This window comes from Nicotiana sylvestris, chromosome 3, assembly GCF_000393655.2.
Source record: "Nicotiana sylvestris chromosome 3, ASM39365v2, whole genome shotgun sequence".
NCBI lineage: Eukaryota > Viridiplantae > Streptophyta > Magnoliopsida > Solanales > Solanaceae > Nicotiana > Nicotiana sylvestris.
In genome coordinates this window covers 164,717,718-164,732,283 of record NC_091059.1, presented here as the reverse complement: position 1 = coordinate 164,732,283, position 14,566 = coordinate 164,717,718, and the positions used below count along the sequence as shown (strand labels likewise).

Genomic DNA, 14,566 nt, shown 5'->3' with positions numbered 1-14,566 from the left:
TTCTTTCTATACTTATTTTTACTTTAAAGACTTTATTTTATAACATATAACAATTTTGTTTCAAATTGTTCAGAGTTTTCATTGGTTAAATTCAACCAAGACCTTCAAAAACCAGTAGACAAACTTTGTCTCCTTCAACCATCAAGCCCAACAAACTCCAACAAAAGTATTATTCATGCTGCTTCAACCAAACCAAACACAAATAAGCAATGGAATCTTTAGTTTTTTGAGTATATTTAAAATAGTGAAGGAGGAGGAGGGAGGAAAAGAAGAACAAGAATGAGGAGGAGGATGAAAAGATATGGCAAATATCTATGATTTCTAATTTTATTGAAAATAGGAAGCAAAAGTTAAACACCAACTCTTAAGAAAGGACATCCAATGAAAGTTCTTCTTTGAAAGCATGAGCCAAAATTAGTTGGATGGAACTTTCTAGAATCACTATTTATATTCTAATCCCGTTAAGAAAATTCTAGTAAAATAACTTTGCTGACACTATTTTATAGTCCATGCTAGAGTTGTGAAGTACATTGCAATAATTTTTTCCATATGAATTTTTTAACGATTGTCATATTTTGTGGTAAATCCTGATGATCATCATATGAATTTTTTTTACGGTCACTATATTTTTACAAAATTATGATAATCACTCTAATTTTTTTTGTAATTGCCATGTCTTTTTGCAAATAATGATCACAATATAAAAATTTATGGCGATTGTCATATTTTATGACAAATCCTTGTGATCACTATATAAATTCTTGAGAATGCGAGGCTATTTTTCCCAAAATTATGGCAAGGTTATTTTTTCAGGACTTTTTTACCCGATTAAATAATAAAAAATGGTTACAAATTTGTGCCATTCTCCCTTCCCATTGGGCCAATTTTTTTAAAATGGTTACAAACTTGGAATCAGATAAACACCAGTGTCAGATTCTTTTCCATTAATAATTTCTTTTCCCTTTTCATCTTCTTATACCAAAATCTTCACACGTTAATCACAAAAAAGGGAAAAAGCACTAAAGCAACGGTAATCGAAAGATTCCTTCATTCCAAATACTGCAAGGTATATAACTCAATTTGCGTCTCAGCAAGCTGAACTGCAGAAGAAAGAAAACATTCACTGTAATGTATCTAAGTGAAAATGTCGAAGTTGTTACAGTGTTGATTTTATGGGCGAGCAAGAATTGAACAGAACAATATAATATTATTATATATGACGGCAGTATTTCATCAAGTGCCAAGTGCACTTCACTTTTGCTACATTGAGAATGACCTAGACAAAGTGTGTTTGTACAATGCTGGTATAGATTTGCCAATCAGAAGCAAAAGCGATAAGAAATGGGGGAAATTCAGAGCTAGGGTTACGGTTAGCCGGTACGGTTCGAGGAAAAGAGTTATTCGTCGGTGGAAATTGTATGCCGTTGATACTCGCGTTCTGGAAAGCAGCCCGGTGGACAGGAGTAATGCTAACGCTCAGAATCCAACAGCTCCGTCAATCGAAATCCCAGTCACTTGTTACCAGGTGCCTCATTTAGTTGCATTATAATAGCAAAATGACTTTGACTTGTCTGCTTCATTTTTTTGATATGGTCTTAAATGATATTGTGATGAATTAATGTGCTCCACTCGTGTCGTATTCAAGATTCCTGAAGAAAAAAGCATAAGCCGAGATATTAGGCAAATTGCGTTGTTAGGAACAAATGGAAGCTATACTTCATATGTGTCTCATACAAATACTAATTGACAGGAGATACCAGGTGCAAACTAGATAATGTTCAATTACTTCCATCTCAGAGAAACAATATGGATATCTCATTGATGAGTAGAGCACAATATATAAACCTGTGTTTGTATAAAAAAACAATGTCTTGAATTTTTTCTATTCACATTTGGCAAGTTGCTTGGTGGATACTTGTGAGCAAATTCGAATGAGTTGTCTCGCAACTTGATTACATAAACTAAAAAAGGATGGTTGTAATTAAGTATTGCTATGCGACTGGAAGATACCTAACAATGTGATGGTCAGTACTGTAGGATGGTCACAGACTCAACAATGTTATATGAGAATGAATCTTGGTCCTCTAGGGTCCAACATATTCACAAGATTAGTGTTGTAGAAATACGATTGTTAAGATGCATGTGGTGTCATACAAAATTAGACAAGCTCTGAAATGAACGTATCCGTCGGAAGATGCAAGTTACATACATAGAGAATAAAACAAGAGAAGATCGCTTGAGATTATCAGGTCATCCCTTATATAGACCTCCAAAATGCATCGGTTCGTAGGTTGACACTATGATGGTTGATGGTATCAAAAGAGGAGCAGATAAGCCTAAAATTTGGCGGAGGTAAAGTTGTCTCAATGTAAAGATAGTTTCTCAAATTCTGTATGGACTTAGCAAAGAACGAAAGACAATCTAAGTAAATGTTCCATGTAAGTGATACAAATTAGTGGGGTTTAAGGTTTAGATGTTGTTGATACTTTTATACATGTCCGGTGATTGTTTTGATTAAGTAGGTTAGGTGATTGTTAGGAGTATCTTTGTTTACTTAAGGATTTGTGCATTAGTATAGGATAAGTACGAGATATTCAGAAGCTAATTTGTCTTGAGTAGATGAGTGAAACATGACCAAATAAACCTTAATGATATAGAGGATTCATATCCTTGACCCTAACTAGTTTGGAACCGAGGATAGTTGTTGTTGTCCAAGCCATGGCTTCAACTTGCCCATCACGAAGTTGTGTTCCACATTCTTTAGTAGTTAACTTCAAACCACTTTACTTTCCTTGCATCACTAATATTGGGGAACCCAAGTTTTTCATTCTGAATTCTAATTATGAGTTAGAAATAGTGATGTAATTTGCTTTTGTTTAACATTTTAAACCCAGTGGCCATGTGGCCCTTAGTTTCTTATAATACCCAAACACTGCATAAATGTATTAAAGAAGGGGTTTGACGAAAGTCTAGTTTGGCTATTCCAGAGTCAGCATAGACAATAATAATCAGATAGAGCAAGAGTGGTTCACTATTAGCTATTTCTCATTCCATACCTCCCATAATTATGCAGGCAAGAACAGTGCTTTGAAAGATTTCAAAGTCTTGTTGAAGGAAAAATCAAGACTGTACTCAATACAAATATAAGATGAATTATGTAAATGATATGGACATTCTGTGACTTCATGAAATCCTTGTGATTGAAAAAAAAAACTCCTTGTGTTAGTGAAAGGAGCATGGGTCCTTTCTGAACCTTCTTGGTGATTCATTTTAAATAAAGATAACCTATTTCCTTGATCATACATTTTAACTTGCCATTCTTTACTGGGTAAGCGCTTTCAAGTGGGAATATCTTGTTGTGTTCTAAGTCTAGCAAAGTTGATTTGGGCGAGAAAGTGGTACTAACTACTAAAGCGGGAGGTAAGGGGAGGAACTGAGCCCCCCCCCCCCCCCAAAGAATTGATCCAACTTATCTTGTAAATTTGCAGATCCTCGGTGTCTCAGATCGAGCTGAGAAGGATGAAATTGTCAAGGCGGTAATGCATCTGAAGAATGCTGAGATCGAAGATGGTTATACCATGGATGCTGTTGTTTCCCGCCAGGTAGTTGCCGAAACTCAACATATTCTACTATCTTCTAAAGCTTGTCTTTATTCTCATGCTTGGCTACTTGTTTTCAGAATCTTTTAGTGGATGTAAGGGATAAGCTGTTGTTTGAGCCAGAATATGCTGGAAGTATAAAAGAAAAGGTTCCACCCAGGTCTTCTCTTAGAATACCATGGGCTTGGTTACCTAGTGCTCTTTGTCTTCTTCAAGAGGTAGTATACAATATGTTATTGCATTTCTTGGAAAAGTTGCAAAGTAAATAGAATCATTAGGTAATGTATTATTAACACATATAAGAACTGAGCAGGGCAGATGAAGTTACCAACCAAATTAGGTTCGTAACCCTGAACTTTATCCAAAAAAACAAAAAAACTTGTATCCATGAACCAATGCCTTTCCCTTTTCTTTTCTGTTTAGCTTTTTCTCAGTGTACATACTACATCATACCCTGCTCTATCAGATTTATAATACTTTAGTAGATTGAACTAGCAGCTTACTTTCTTTGCAACTTTGGTGCAAAAGTATTATTAAACATATTAACAATATTCATTCAGGTCGGGGAAGAGAAGCTTGTGCTAAATATTGGACAAAAAGCTCTTCAACATCCAGACTCTAAGCCTTATGTTCATGATATACTTTTGTCCATGGCACTTGCTGAGGTTAGGCAAATAGAGAAAATACGTTGTCATAACTCCGTGCTTCCTTTTACTTGGCAGTTTTGTTATGCTTGGGTTTCTTATTATATGTGCTTTCTTGAAGTGTGCCATTGCAAAAGTTGGATTTGAGAAGAACAAAATTTCACAAGGGTTTGAAGCTCTTGCTCGTGCCCAGTGTCTTCTAAGGAGCAAAGTTTCTCTAGGGAAGATGACATTGTTATCCCAGGTTAGTCTCGTTTTAGTTCTATTCTCTTATATCAAGAGTTTGTTTTACGAAGGCTATAAATTATGTTTATTTTTCATCTCATTTGTCATTTTACATATAAGTGGCATAGTTTATAAGTCGAACAAGATGAGAACCTAGTGTTAGATATTTGACACTGTGCTATATAAATAGTTTGTATCAATTATACTGCATCCATCTCATCACGGATATATTCTTTACCTTATGTTCATTCTGAAACTGATTGTAATAGTCTAAAAACAGAAAGAACTTAAAAATTTAGCATGAGTTAGATCTAGATTGTTCTTCTCTATATAAGTGAGTAGCTAAGATGTTATGGCTATAAATGGAGATTTTTAGCTGGTTTTAGTCTCTGCTGCATTTAGTGCAAATACTTTGTGATGTATTATTTGTTCTCATAAATATATGTTTAACCTTTCCCTTAGATAGAAGAATCTTTGGAAGAACTTGCCCCTGCCTGCACCTTGGAGTTATTAGGCATGCCACGTACACCTGAAAATGCTGAACGGAGGTTAGGGGCTATTGCAGCATTACGCGAATTGCTCAGACAGGGCCTTGATGTAGAAGCTTCCTGCCAAGTCCAGGATTGGCAATGCTTCTTGAATCAAGCACTCAACAAGCTTATGGCTTCGGAGATTGTTGAACTCCTTCAATGGCACAATTTAGCTCTCACAAGGAAGAACAAAAAGTCCATTGAGTCACAAAACCAAAGAGTTGTAATTGATTTCAACTGTTTCTACATGGTTTTATTAGCTCATATTGCACTAGGATTTTCCAGCAAGCAGATTGACCTGGTAATTACGATTTTGGTCTGTTTTTTGTGCTATGATTTTCACTTCCTGAGTGCTATAAAGTACTTTTACTCTGTTAAATTTTAGGTTGAATTGCATCAACTTTACCTGGAAATGTTAGGACGCCGAATGCAGTTACATGTTGACAAAAAATTTCAATTGGTTATTGCAGATTAACAAATCCAAAATAATTTGTGAGTGTTTGATTGCTTCAGAAGGAGTTGATTTGAAATTTGAGGAAGCCTTCTTGTTGTTCCTTCTTGGGCAGGTAAATCTGTAATTTCCTTTTTCATTGGCTATGTATTTCCTCTCTGTTGATTGTTTATGGAGAAAGTAAATTCTGTTAATACAGGGTGATGAGGCTGCAGCATCTGAAAAGCTTCATCAGCTTGAGCTGAACTCAGATCCAGTTTCACGTAAATTAGCATCAGTCAAAGAAAAAGATGCTTCTACTGTATCAAAACCGCTGGTGTGTAATGCTTTACATGCTATTAATCAGACTCTGAAACTGTATGTGGTTCATAAAGGCTGTTGTCTGCTTCTGCAAATTTCATTTTATCTTTCTCGGTGTCTCATAACTTCTTTCTCTTTCAGAATGTAATGCAGTTATCCAAGCCCCCAACTCCTTAGCACCAATTTATATTTGCTGAGTTGTTGTCCACATTTTGTTGCTATTTCGCAGAGTCCACCTTTATGTAAACGAAACTAGGATATCCTAACCACACCTACTGAATAAAAGCAAAACTATTTTCTATTTTTCCCTTCAGAAAAGTCAGTTCTGATTGGAAGGCACACTATTAAGTTTTTTGCCATACGACACTTACCAAGTCAGTGCAAGTCATGTTAAATGGATCATCTTTCATTTGACCTTGATTTGATCTCTTTCTAAATTTTGGTGAAACTCTGGGTGTTATATATATTTATATAGTCTTTTACCTATTTTGATCCCTTTCTTTATTGTTCTTTCTTCTGCTAGTCCTTGAAAGCTTAATCCGCATTATTTTATCTAAGGGTGACATTTCTGTCTGGGAATAATGCTTTTGTTGAGTTGAGCTGAAGTCAAAAGTTTCTCATTAGAACAACTTGTGGATTTCCAGGAAACCTGGGTGAAGGATGCTGTGCTTGGCTTGTTCCCGGATACGCGGGATTGTTCTCCGTCATTAGTGAGTCTTGTTATGAAAAGTTTGATCAGAAAAGTACCTTATTGTAGAGAGCTAAACTAACCCTAAAGCTTTGCAGCAGGTAAACTTCTTTCGCGGTGAAAAACGACCTTTTACGAGCAGGGAAAACAGAAGAGGTTTGCATACCACATCTCATATTAGTCACAGAACAATCGCACCTGCTATTCCACGGGACCAGAGAGCTTTAGATGAACCACTTTCTTATGGTGATACTTCACGACATCTTGGGTCAGCTGTACAGCAGTTAACTCCACATAATTTACAAGCTCATTTAACTGTGGACAAGGTCAATGTGGGTAATGCTGCTGGGATGCCATCTGTTCAGCTGAAAAGAAATTTGGGTGCTGGACGTAAGGTTTGGGAAATTTGGTTGGGCCTGAATGGCATAGTTGAGAAGATAATGTTTGTGGTGTCAGTTGGATGCGTCATCTTTGTTTCCCTCAGGCTAATGAACACACAGTTGTGGAGAATGAAAAATGGATCAGCGTGGTGGCTAAACTCACCAAGGATGACAAGCTCCCGCTCCTCGACAATGGATTTTCCTCAAGATCCTAGTTATAGGCGTGCAAGTAATAAGAGAAGTGGCATCATTGGTAAGTTGAGGAAGATGCTTCCAGAATTCATAATGCAGATAGGGCGGCACCCACAAGCTTCTGGTCTGCAAAATTCTTTCGCTGCTGCTGGTCTATCACCTTCCACAACAGCAGCTTACAAAACGCCAATGCCTATAGAAGAAGCTGAGACCCTTGTTAAGAAATGGCAAACCATTAAGGCAGAAGCACTAGGACCTGACCATAATATTGATGGTCTCTTTGATGTTCTTGATGAACCAATGCTTGTTCAGGTTAGCTGCATTGGTTATTAACACGTGATGTGCCTCTTGATATTCCTAGAAATTGTGGTGTCCGTCATCAATTATTTCCCTAACATATATGTGTAACCATTTGCATGCAATAAAGAGTACATGTTCACTTTTACGTTATGGCACTATGCCAAAGATTGGACCTTAAAAAAATTAAAACATTACTTTTCAGATTGTCAAACAAAATTCTCTTATCAGCTCAGCTCATATTGAGATAGCTGGGCTAAACGGGTTAAAATTGGTTATGTGAATTCAGTGAACAGTTTAATTTATGCATCTACAGAGTTGTTACGATGAACTAGTGAAGTAAGTCCTCTTTAATATGTTGTGATTCTGGAGCAAGGTTGGACCTCATTTCTTCCACAGAATGCCAAAAACTTAAACCAATGCTTTCCCCACTTAAGTGCCTCCTGCTGATTTCTGTTCTTTCTAATTGTATTAACAGTGGCAAGGCTTGTCTGAAGCGGCAAAAACTACATCATGTTTCTGGAGATTTGTTTTGCTTCAACTGTCAGTTTTACGAGCAGAGATTTTGACTGATGGGACTGGTCAGGAGATGGCAGAAATAGAGGCTATCCTGGAGGAAGCAGCTGAACTTGTGGATGAATCACAGCTTAAGAACCCAAATTATTACAGGTAAGTAGATATTGCTGAAAAATTGCTTGAGTACATCATTTTGACTATGTTTTCTTTCTTTTTGGATCCTGATATGACATGCCTGCTCGTATCCCCCCCCCCCCCCCCCAAAAAAAGGACGAAGCCCAAAAGAGAAGGAAAAAGGGAAACGAGAAGTGAATACGCTAGGTGCCTAATGTTCTTATTATCTTTATGTCCGCTAGATATTCTGTGGCTCTGATTAGAGATTTGATTTTTTTGAGTGAAAAAAGATGTTCTTTTGAGAACTGAGACATGATTAAACAAGTGAGATTATTCATTTATTGTCCCTAAGATCTTGGCAAATTCTGATTTTAGTTTGTTTGTGCTCAACATTTGACTCTTCATTCTTCCAGCCTTCTGTTGCTCTTTTTCGCTTATACTCTCATATCCGTGTAGCCCATACCCTCCACAAATCCTTACGTTGTCATCCTCTCACTTGGTGGCACACAGGATGTTTTCCTAGAGGAGGAGGGGGTGGTTAATTTGAGAAGTTGGTGCAAGCTGTAAGATATGGGGGAGAGTTGGTGGGTAGGGTGCAATGTTTGAGGAAGTATGTGCATAATAGCAATGAAGGGGGCTGGGGATAAACAATGCTGGTCGAGCTGTCAATGTTCTGTTCGACTTAAATTCTGGTGCCGAAAGTTTGTTCATTGTGCGCATGGTGGTGGTGAGTGGGTGGGGCGCTTTAGAAGAATTAATGACAACCTTCATTAAAAAAAAATAATGACAAGATGGTACTGACGTAGGATGTGGAGGGGGTTCAATTTCAGTCAAGGTTGCGGGAAGCATTGAGGTTTTAGATTTCTATTCCACGTGGTTGTTCTGTTAGTCTAAGGATTAGTTTGGCTCATCTCTGAGGAGTTGAAGGTTAAGCATGTCTAGTGAAAGAAGACACGGACTAACTTGGTGTTAAGTTGTAATTTGAAGTCGGAAATTGCATTACATGTGTCTCAGTTGAGATAAGTGATCATACTTTTAGAGCGACACATTATAGTATCACTAAAGAAATAAATCACAATATTGTTCAAGTATTATCCAAATGTTTCAGGTGCTGAATTCATTTTTTCTTTTCACATATAATTTACTTGAGCGCTTTATGGAGTGTGAGATTGGGCATTCAACTTTCCATGCAAGTCTGATCACTAACTTGAGGATTTGTTGATCACTTCAGTTGCATGTTAGATGTAGCATTTCTACTATAGCATCTTCTAGAGGGTTATTTGAATTTTGACAGCATCTCCTCAAATTATTTCTTCATGAATTAAGAGTTCCAACCTCCTTCTAGTCCCACAACAGAGCCGTGTTTGTTTTCATATAAAACAACTTAAAGTTCCTTGGTTATCATCTTGCAGCACTTACAAGATTCGTTATGTTCTGAAGAGGCAAGATGATGGTTCTTGGAGGTTTAGTGAAGGAGATATTCTAACAGAGTCATGACTTCTAGCATAGCGAGAGTAGAACTCTCAGTATATAAACCACAGTTACCTGTATATGAGATTTTCTAGCTGACATTGACTGCAGTTCAAGGAGGTAGTGCTCTGTTCTGTTTCATTTACCTTCCTCTTTAAAATAATACCCTTTTATTTTATCCTTGTCAATTTTCACAGGCAATTTCTGGCAGCATTAGTAGCTGTATTCTTTTTTAGTTTTTTTATTTTCGTCTAATATTTTTTAATTGCTGAAGGGAGTGTCTAATCTATTGTAGCCAGGTAATTAGACTATGAATGCAAAATCTGTTCTTAAAGGGGTCCGATGAAATTTGTTGGCAGTATCCATTCCCTTTATGATTGTGTTACGGTGTATGTACTTGATAAGAGAATTTGAGCAAACATCAGCTTATTCATTTCTACTTTATCTGTTGTTGAACTTTTGGAATTGTTATAAATTATACTGCTCCAGTTCTGGTAGACGTTCCTGACTAACCCGCCTTGACTTCAAAGGCCAGAAAAGATAAGGTAGTTCTCTGTTAAACATCAATCGTCTGGTCCCTAATCTGCAGAAGTTGTGATGGCCTCCGAAATGTAGGGTGTAGAAAGTACTTCTGGAAAGAAAATCTTAGGATAAATGTCCAACACAATTTGCATGTTCTGCTTTCTTAAAGCATATTCAGCATTTCACACTTGTTAAAATGTAATGACAAAAAATAGAGCAAAATACTCCCACTACTTTATTACTTCGGTTTCCATTTGATTTTTTTTTTTTTTTTGGAGAAAATATATTGGATACTTCTGTTCTACTATTTCAGTAAAGGTGAAAATGATTATTACTATGTAATAGCCAAAAAGAAAATGTTTAGGCTCACAAGGCCCTACGCGATCAGAACATTGGTCCATCATTCAGTTTTGAGGTTCCTTCATGCCTTACATTGGACATTAATAAGCCATTGTGAAGACAGTGCCTTTAGTGTAATACGCAATCAAATTAATTTGAATTATCAAAAAGGTTTAAGACCGGTTCGGCATACACTACCTGCAACGAGAATATTGGACAAACCCACCATACCGCCTCATATACTACTAGTTGGAGTTTGGAGATTTGGTGCCGCTGTCTACACATTACAAATTTCTACGGTTGGAGTAAGGGAGTTAAACGGGCCGGGCTAGCCCACTGATAATCCCGTTCGACCCGGTTCAGCCCGGTCCGGTAAGGGATGGGACGGGTGGGTAGGGGTTGTGCTGGACGGGGTCGGGCCATTTTTGGCTACCGGTGCACCGGAATCCGGCTAGCCCGGTAACCCATTCACGAGTTTTTACCGGGTTCCAGCCCGGTCCAACCCAGTGAGAATATTATTTTTATTATTTTTTTGACCGTTGCCAACAGTCAAAATAAAAAATGACCATCGGGCAACAACCATTTTTTGTACTTTTAGCCATTTCGACCTTCCCCTTACTAAAATAGCCCTCCCCTCCCATCCCTAATAAATAATAAATTATATTTTTAGCTTTTTAAAAACTATAAATAGCCTCCATCTTCTTCAATTTTTCTCACAACTTACTCTCTTCTTCTACTCTAATTCTCTCTCAGTTTCCTCTTGATTATTAAATTGTTTATTGCTCTCAAGTTCTCAATTAATTAAAATTTCAAGTTTTATCACTTATTTAAGGTAGCCACTACAAAATTACAACTATTAAGGGAAGTGTGGTTACCATTTTGTTAGGTTTAAGTTAAATCATGGTCCGTGCTTCTAGAGTGCATTTACATGTTTGGGGAACACTTTGAGGTGGTAGAAGAAAATGAAGAAGTTCGCAAAGTAGAGTACAAGAACTGTGGTCGAGTCATTAATGTTTGCCGAAAGTGGGAGGGAACAACTGGTTTAAGGAGACATATCAAGGGTTATCTTGAGCGTCCTCCAGAAATTCGTATTTAAGTTGATTTGAGACAATTTGTGTTATTTTGAATTTATTAGACTTATTTAAGGTTAATGTGTTAGTTTATTAGACAAGTTAATTTGAAGTATTATTACGTAATGAAAATATGAAACGAAAAACTATGAAGTTTGATCCTTACATATTGCCATATTAGTCTTATTAAATAATTTTATGTAGCCACTTAGCTTCAGTTTTTAAATTTTAAAATTCAATTCAAACTTTAAAGTTTAAAAGTTTAATTTTATGCCTTCAAATAATTATTTTTATTATTTAAAAGTTTGCAAACATTTAAGTATGAATTATATTGAATAAGGAAACATAATACACTAAAAAAATAAAAAATTAACCCGGCCCGATTCGGACCCGATAAGCCTGAACCCGAGCGACCTCAACTTAACCCGAAAAATCTCAGCTCACTACCAGCCCGGAACCCCGAGCCCACTAATCAACCTGCCCTACTAACCGGACGGGCTGTTTTTACTATGTCCACAACGATCCAGCCCGTCCGGTAAACACCTTTAGGTTGGAGCGCACAAATTGTCATTCTTAGGACCCCCATCTAAAGAATGTTCAAAATTTACAATGTTTCTAAAATTTAGCTTCCTTAGATGTGTAAAGTTAAAAATCGTGACTCTTATGTTTCTAAATTCAAACCTTTTGGTCTGATGTTGTGCTATGCGACAATAAACTTTGATGGAATCCAGCTTCAGACTAGAAGGTGAGAATTTGAGCTTTAACTTTTCAAACTTCGGACTATTGAGTATGAGGTTAGGCTCCAAAACATGGCAAACCAAGCTCCACCCAACCCTCAAATGCAAAATATCCCCACGATCTTCATTCAACCACCACTACCAGCAAACTACCAACCACTGTCTTGGGTAGTACTAGGGATAATGGGACATGCCATATCCTTCAACATAATGTTGAATGGAAGGGAGACGGTGATAATTTTACAAAACTCCCACTATCTAGCTTAACTGATCTCGAAGGGCATTCGCATATCTATGAATAATTTCATGAGTCACGCTGGGTGAACAACATTATACACCTAGTGGCTCCAAATTCAAATCCCAACATCACTCAAATGATGATGGGAGAATGGAACCTGCCTCCTCACTTTGTTCCAATTCAGAACACCCATCCAGTGATGGATCTACCCTTCTTCACACTAGAAATAGTGACAAGCATCAACCCAATCTTTACCCCTTTGGATGTACATGCAACCCAAGCTCAACCACCCCATGCAACTGCTGCCACCCCCCATCAAAATCCAACACAGCCTCAAACTCAAGCAAACCCACCAAATCAAGAGGAAATGATGGAGGAGGCAGTGGAACCACCCATCAACGTACTACCAGAACTAGTGATAGACGATTCAAATCTCAACGAGATAAAGGTATTCATCTTTATGGAGATGCAGGAACAGAGGCAAGTGCTCAATTGTCCAGTGGCACTCTACAAGTGCACCATGGACATAAGGCCCCAGCAGATCCATCAGTAGGGCAACATGCAATGATTCTAGTTCCCTTTCAAAGGAGGAACCCTGTTCATGCACCAAGAGTGTTGGAGAATGGAGACCTTCACAACTGGACAATCAACATGAATAGGCCAATCTCGTTCATCATCTAAAATGTGCGTGGTGGAAATAATGACACTTTTAGGCTAAATCTAAGGGAAATGATCGACATGCATCGCCCATGCATGATCACTCTGTTGAAAACTGGGATGGATATGTCTCTTATAAACCCCTTTGGATTCTCTGATATGATAGAGATTCCTGCAGAAGGGCTATATGGTGGCATGGTTATTCTGTGGGATCACCATATGGTCAATGTCCATAGTTTTGTGCGTAAGAATCAAGAAATCAGTACAACAATTGAGGTAATCCCTACTCGAAAAACTTGGTTATTCACCTCTATTTATGCTAGTACTAATATTAATCTTAGAAATCAAATGTAGAGTGACCTTATTAATACGAACGCTAATTTTCATGGGCCTTGGCTAGTAGGAAGAGACTTTAACGATGTTCTAGATTCTTCAGAAAAATTAGGGGGTAACCAAGTGAATAGAAACTGTTCCAAATACTTTTGGAACTGTATCAACAAATGTAACCTGATTGATCTAGGATTTAAAGGTTCTAAATATACGTGGACTAATCGAAGAAAATCAAAGAAGGGCTTAATAATGGAAAGGCTTGATAAAATTCTAGCTAACAACGAGTGGATTAGTTATTTTCCAAATACTTCAGTCACTCACCTCCCAAAAATTCACTCTGACCACAACCCTTTGCTTCTTGAAATAATCCCTAGACCTAATATCTTACTGCCTAAACCTTTTAGGCTTGAAACATACTAGTGTAGACACGTGGACTTTATTAATCTAGTAAAAAACAGTTGGACTGAGTATAACTACTTAACCTCGGCAAACTCTTTTCTTAATAATATTAAAGTTTGGAAAGATGAAACTTTTGGAGACTTTTACCAAAAAAAAAAAGTCTTAGCCAGATTAAAAGGAATACAAAATTTCAGTCACTATTATACAAGCACCTTCCTACAACAATTAGAAAATTCCTTACAAATTGAGTACAATAACTTCCTAAGAATAGAGAATGATTATTGGAAACTAAGGTCCCGTATTTCTTGGTTACAAGAAGGCGATGCCAATACTAGATTCCACCATATCATTGCCTTTAACAACAAAAGGAAAAATAAAATTAACTTCTTCAAAAATGATGCAGGAAATTGGATCAATGATCCATCCGAAATTTTATCACACACAAAGAATCACTTTCAAAACTCCTTCAATACTTCACACACTTCCACCAATTGGATTAGTATCCTTCATGACCCTACTAGCTATAAACAAATTGACCTAAAAAGTCTTGACAGCCCCCTAATGCCGTGTGAAGTCACTAAAGCAATTTTCTCATTCAAACCGTTCAAAGCATCGGGACCTAGTGGGATTCACCCTTTTTTTTTTATCAAAAATACTGGAAAGTTGTGGGTCCCTCTGTCATTAACTTATGCCTCCAAATTTTCCGGAATAATTCCATACCAGAAAGTATCAACAACACTTACATCTGTCTTATTCCAAAAATTCACAATGCCAATAATTTAAAAAATGAGACAGGGCCAAAATTTCCCCTATCGTTTGTTAAATGGTTTATAAATACCCTCCGTCCATCTATCCATCCAAAAAAAAT

The 14,566-nt window shown here is 37.2% G+C and overlaps 1 protein-coding gene across 3 annotated transcripts; it reads left to right on the top strand.

Moving 5' to 3' along the window:
- The first annotated feature begins 920 nt into the window (after nt 1–920).
- LOC104239231 (plastid division protein CDP1, chloroplastic) lies at nt 921–9,881 on the top strand. 3 transcript variants are annotated; one of them, XR_714071.2, is made up of 13 exons: nt 921–1,525; nt 3,489–3,602; nt 3,680–3,817; nt 4,160–4,264; nt 4,365–4,487; nt 4,931–5,299; nt 5,469–5,564; nt 5,649–5,765; nt 6,394–6,459; nt 6,536–7,321; nt 7,785–7,975; nt 9,349–9,526; nt 9,702–9,881. XR_714071.2 is itself a non-coding variant. In XM_009793812.2 (12 exons), exons 1-12 carry the CDS (start codon nt 1,217–1,219, stop codon nt 9,431–9,433), a joined length of 2,496 nt encoding a protein of 831 aa, XP_009792114.1. In that variant the 5' UTR covers nt 921–1,216; the 3' UTR covers nt 9,434–9,881. The 3 variants fall into 3 exon arrangements, 2 of the variants coding, with proteins under 2 accessions (XP_009792114.1, XP_009792113.1); XM_009793812.2 differs by having other exon boundaries at nt 6,539–7,321; nt 9,349–9,881; XM_009793811.2 differs by having other exon boundaries at nt 9,349–9,881.
- The last annotated feature ends 4,685 nt before the right edge of the window (nt 9,882–14,566 follow it).

Coding starts and splice junctions, on each gene's coding strand:
- LOC104239231 (XM_009793811.2), top strand. CDS start 1,217: ATGACGGCAGTATTTCATCAAGTGCCAAGTGCACTTCACTTTTGCTAC. Junction 4,265..4,364: donor TGTCCATGGCACTTGCTGAG/GTTAGGCAAATA, acceptor GCTTTCTTGAAG/TGTGCCATTGCAAAAGTTGG. Junction 5,565..5,648: donor TGTTGTTCCTTCTTGGGCAG/GTAAATCTGTAA, acceptor CTGTTAATACAG/GGTGATGAGGCTGCAGCATC.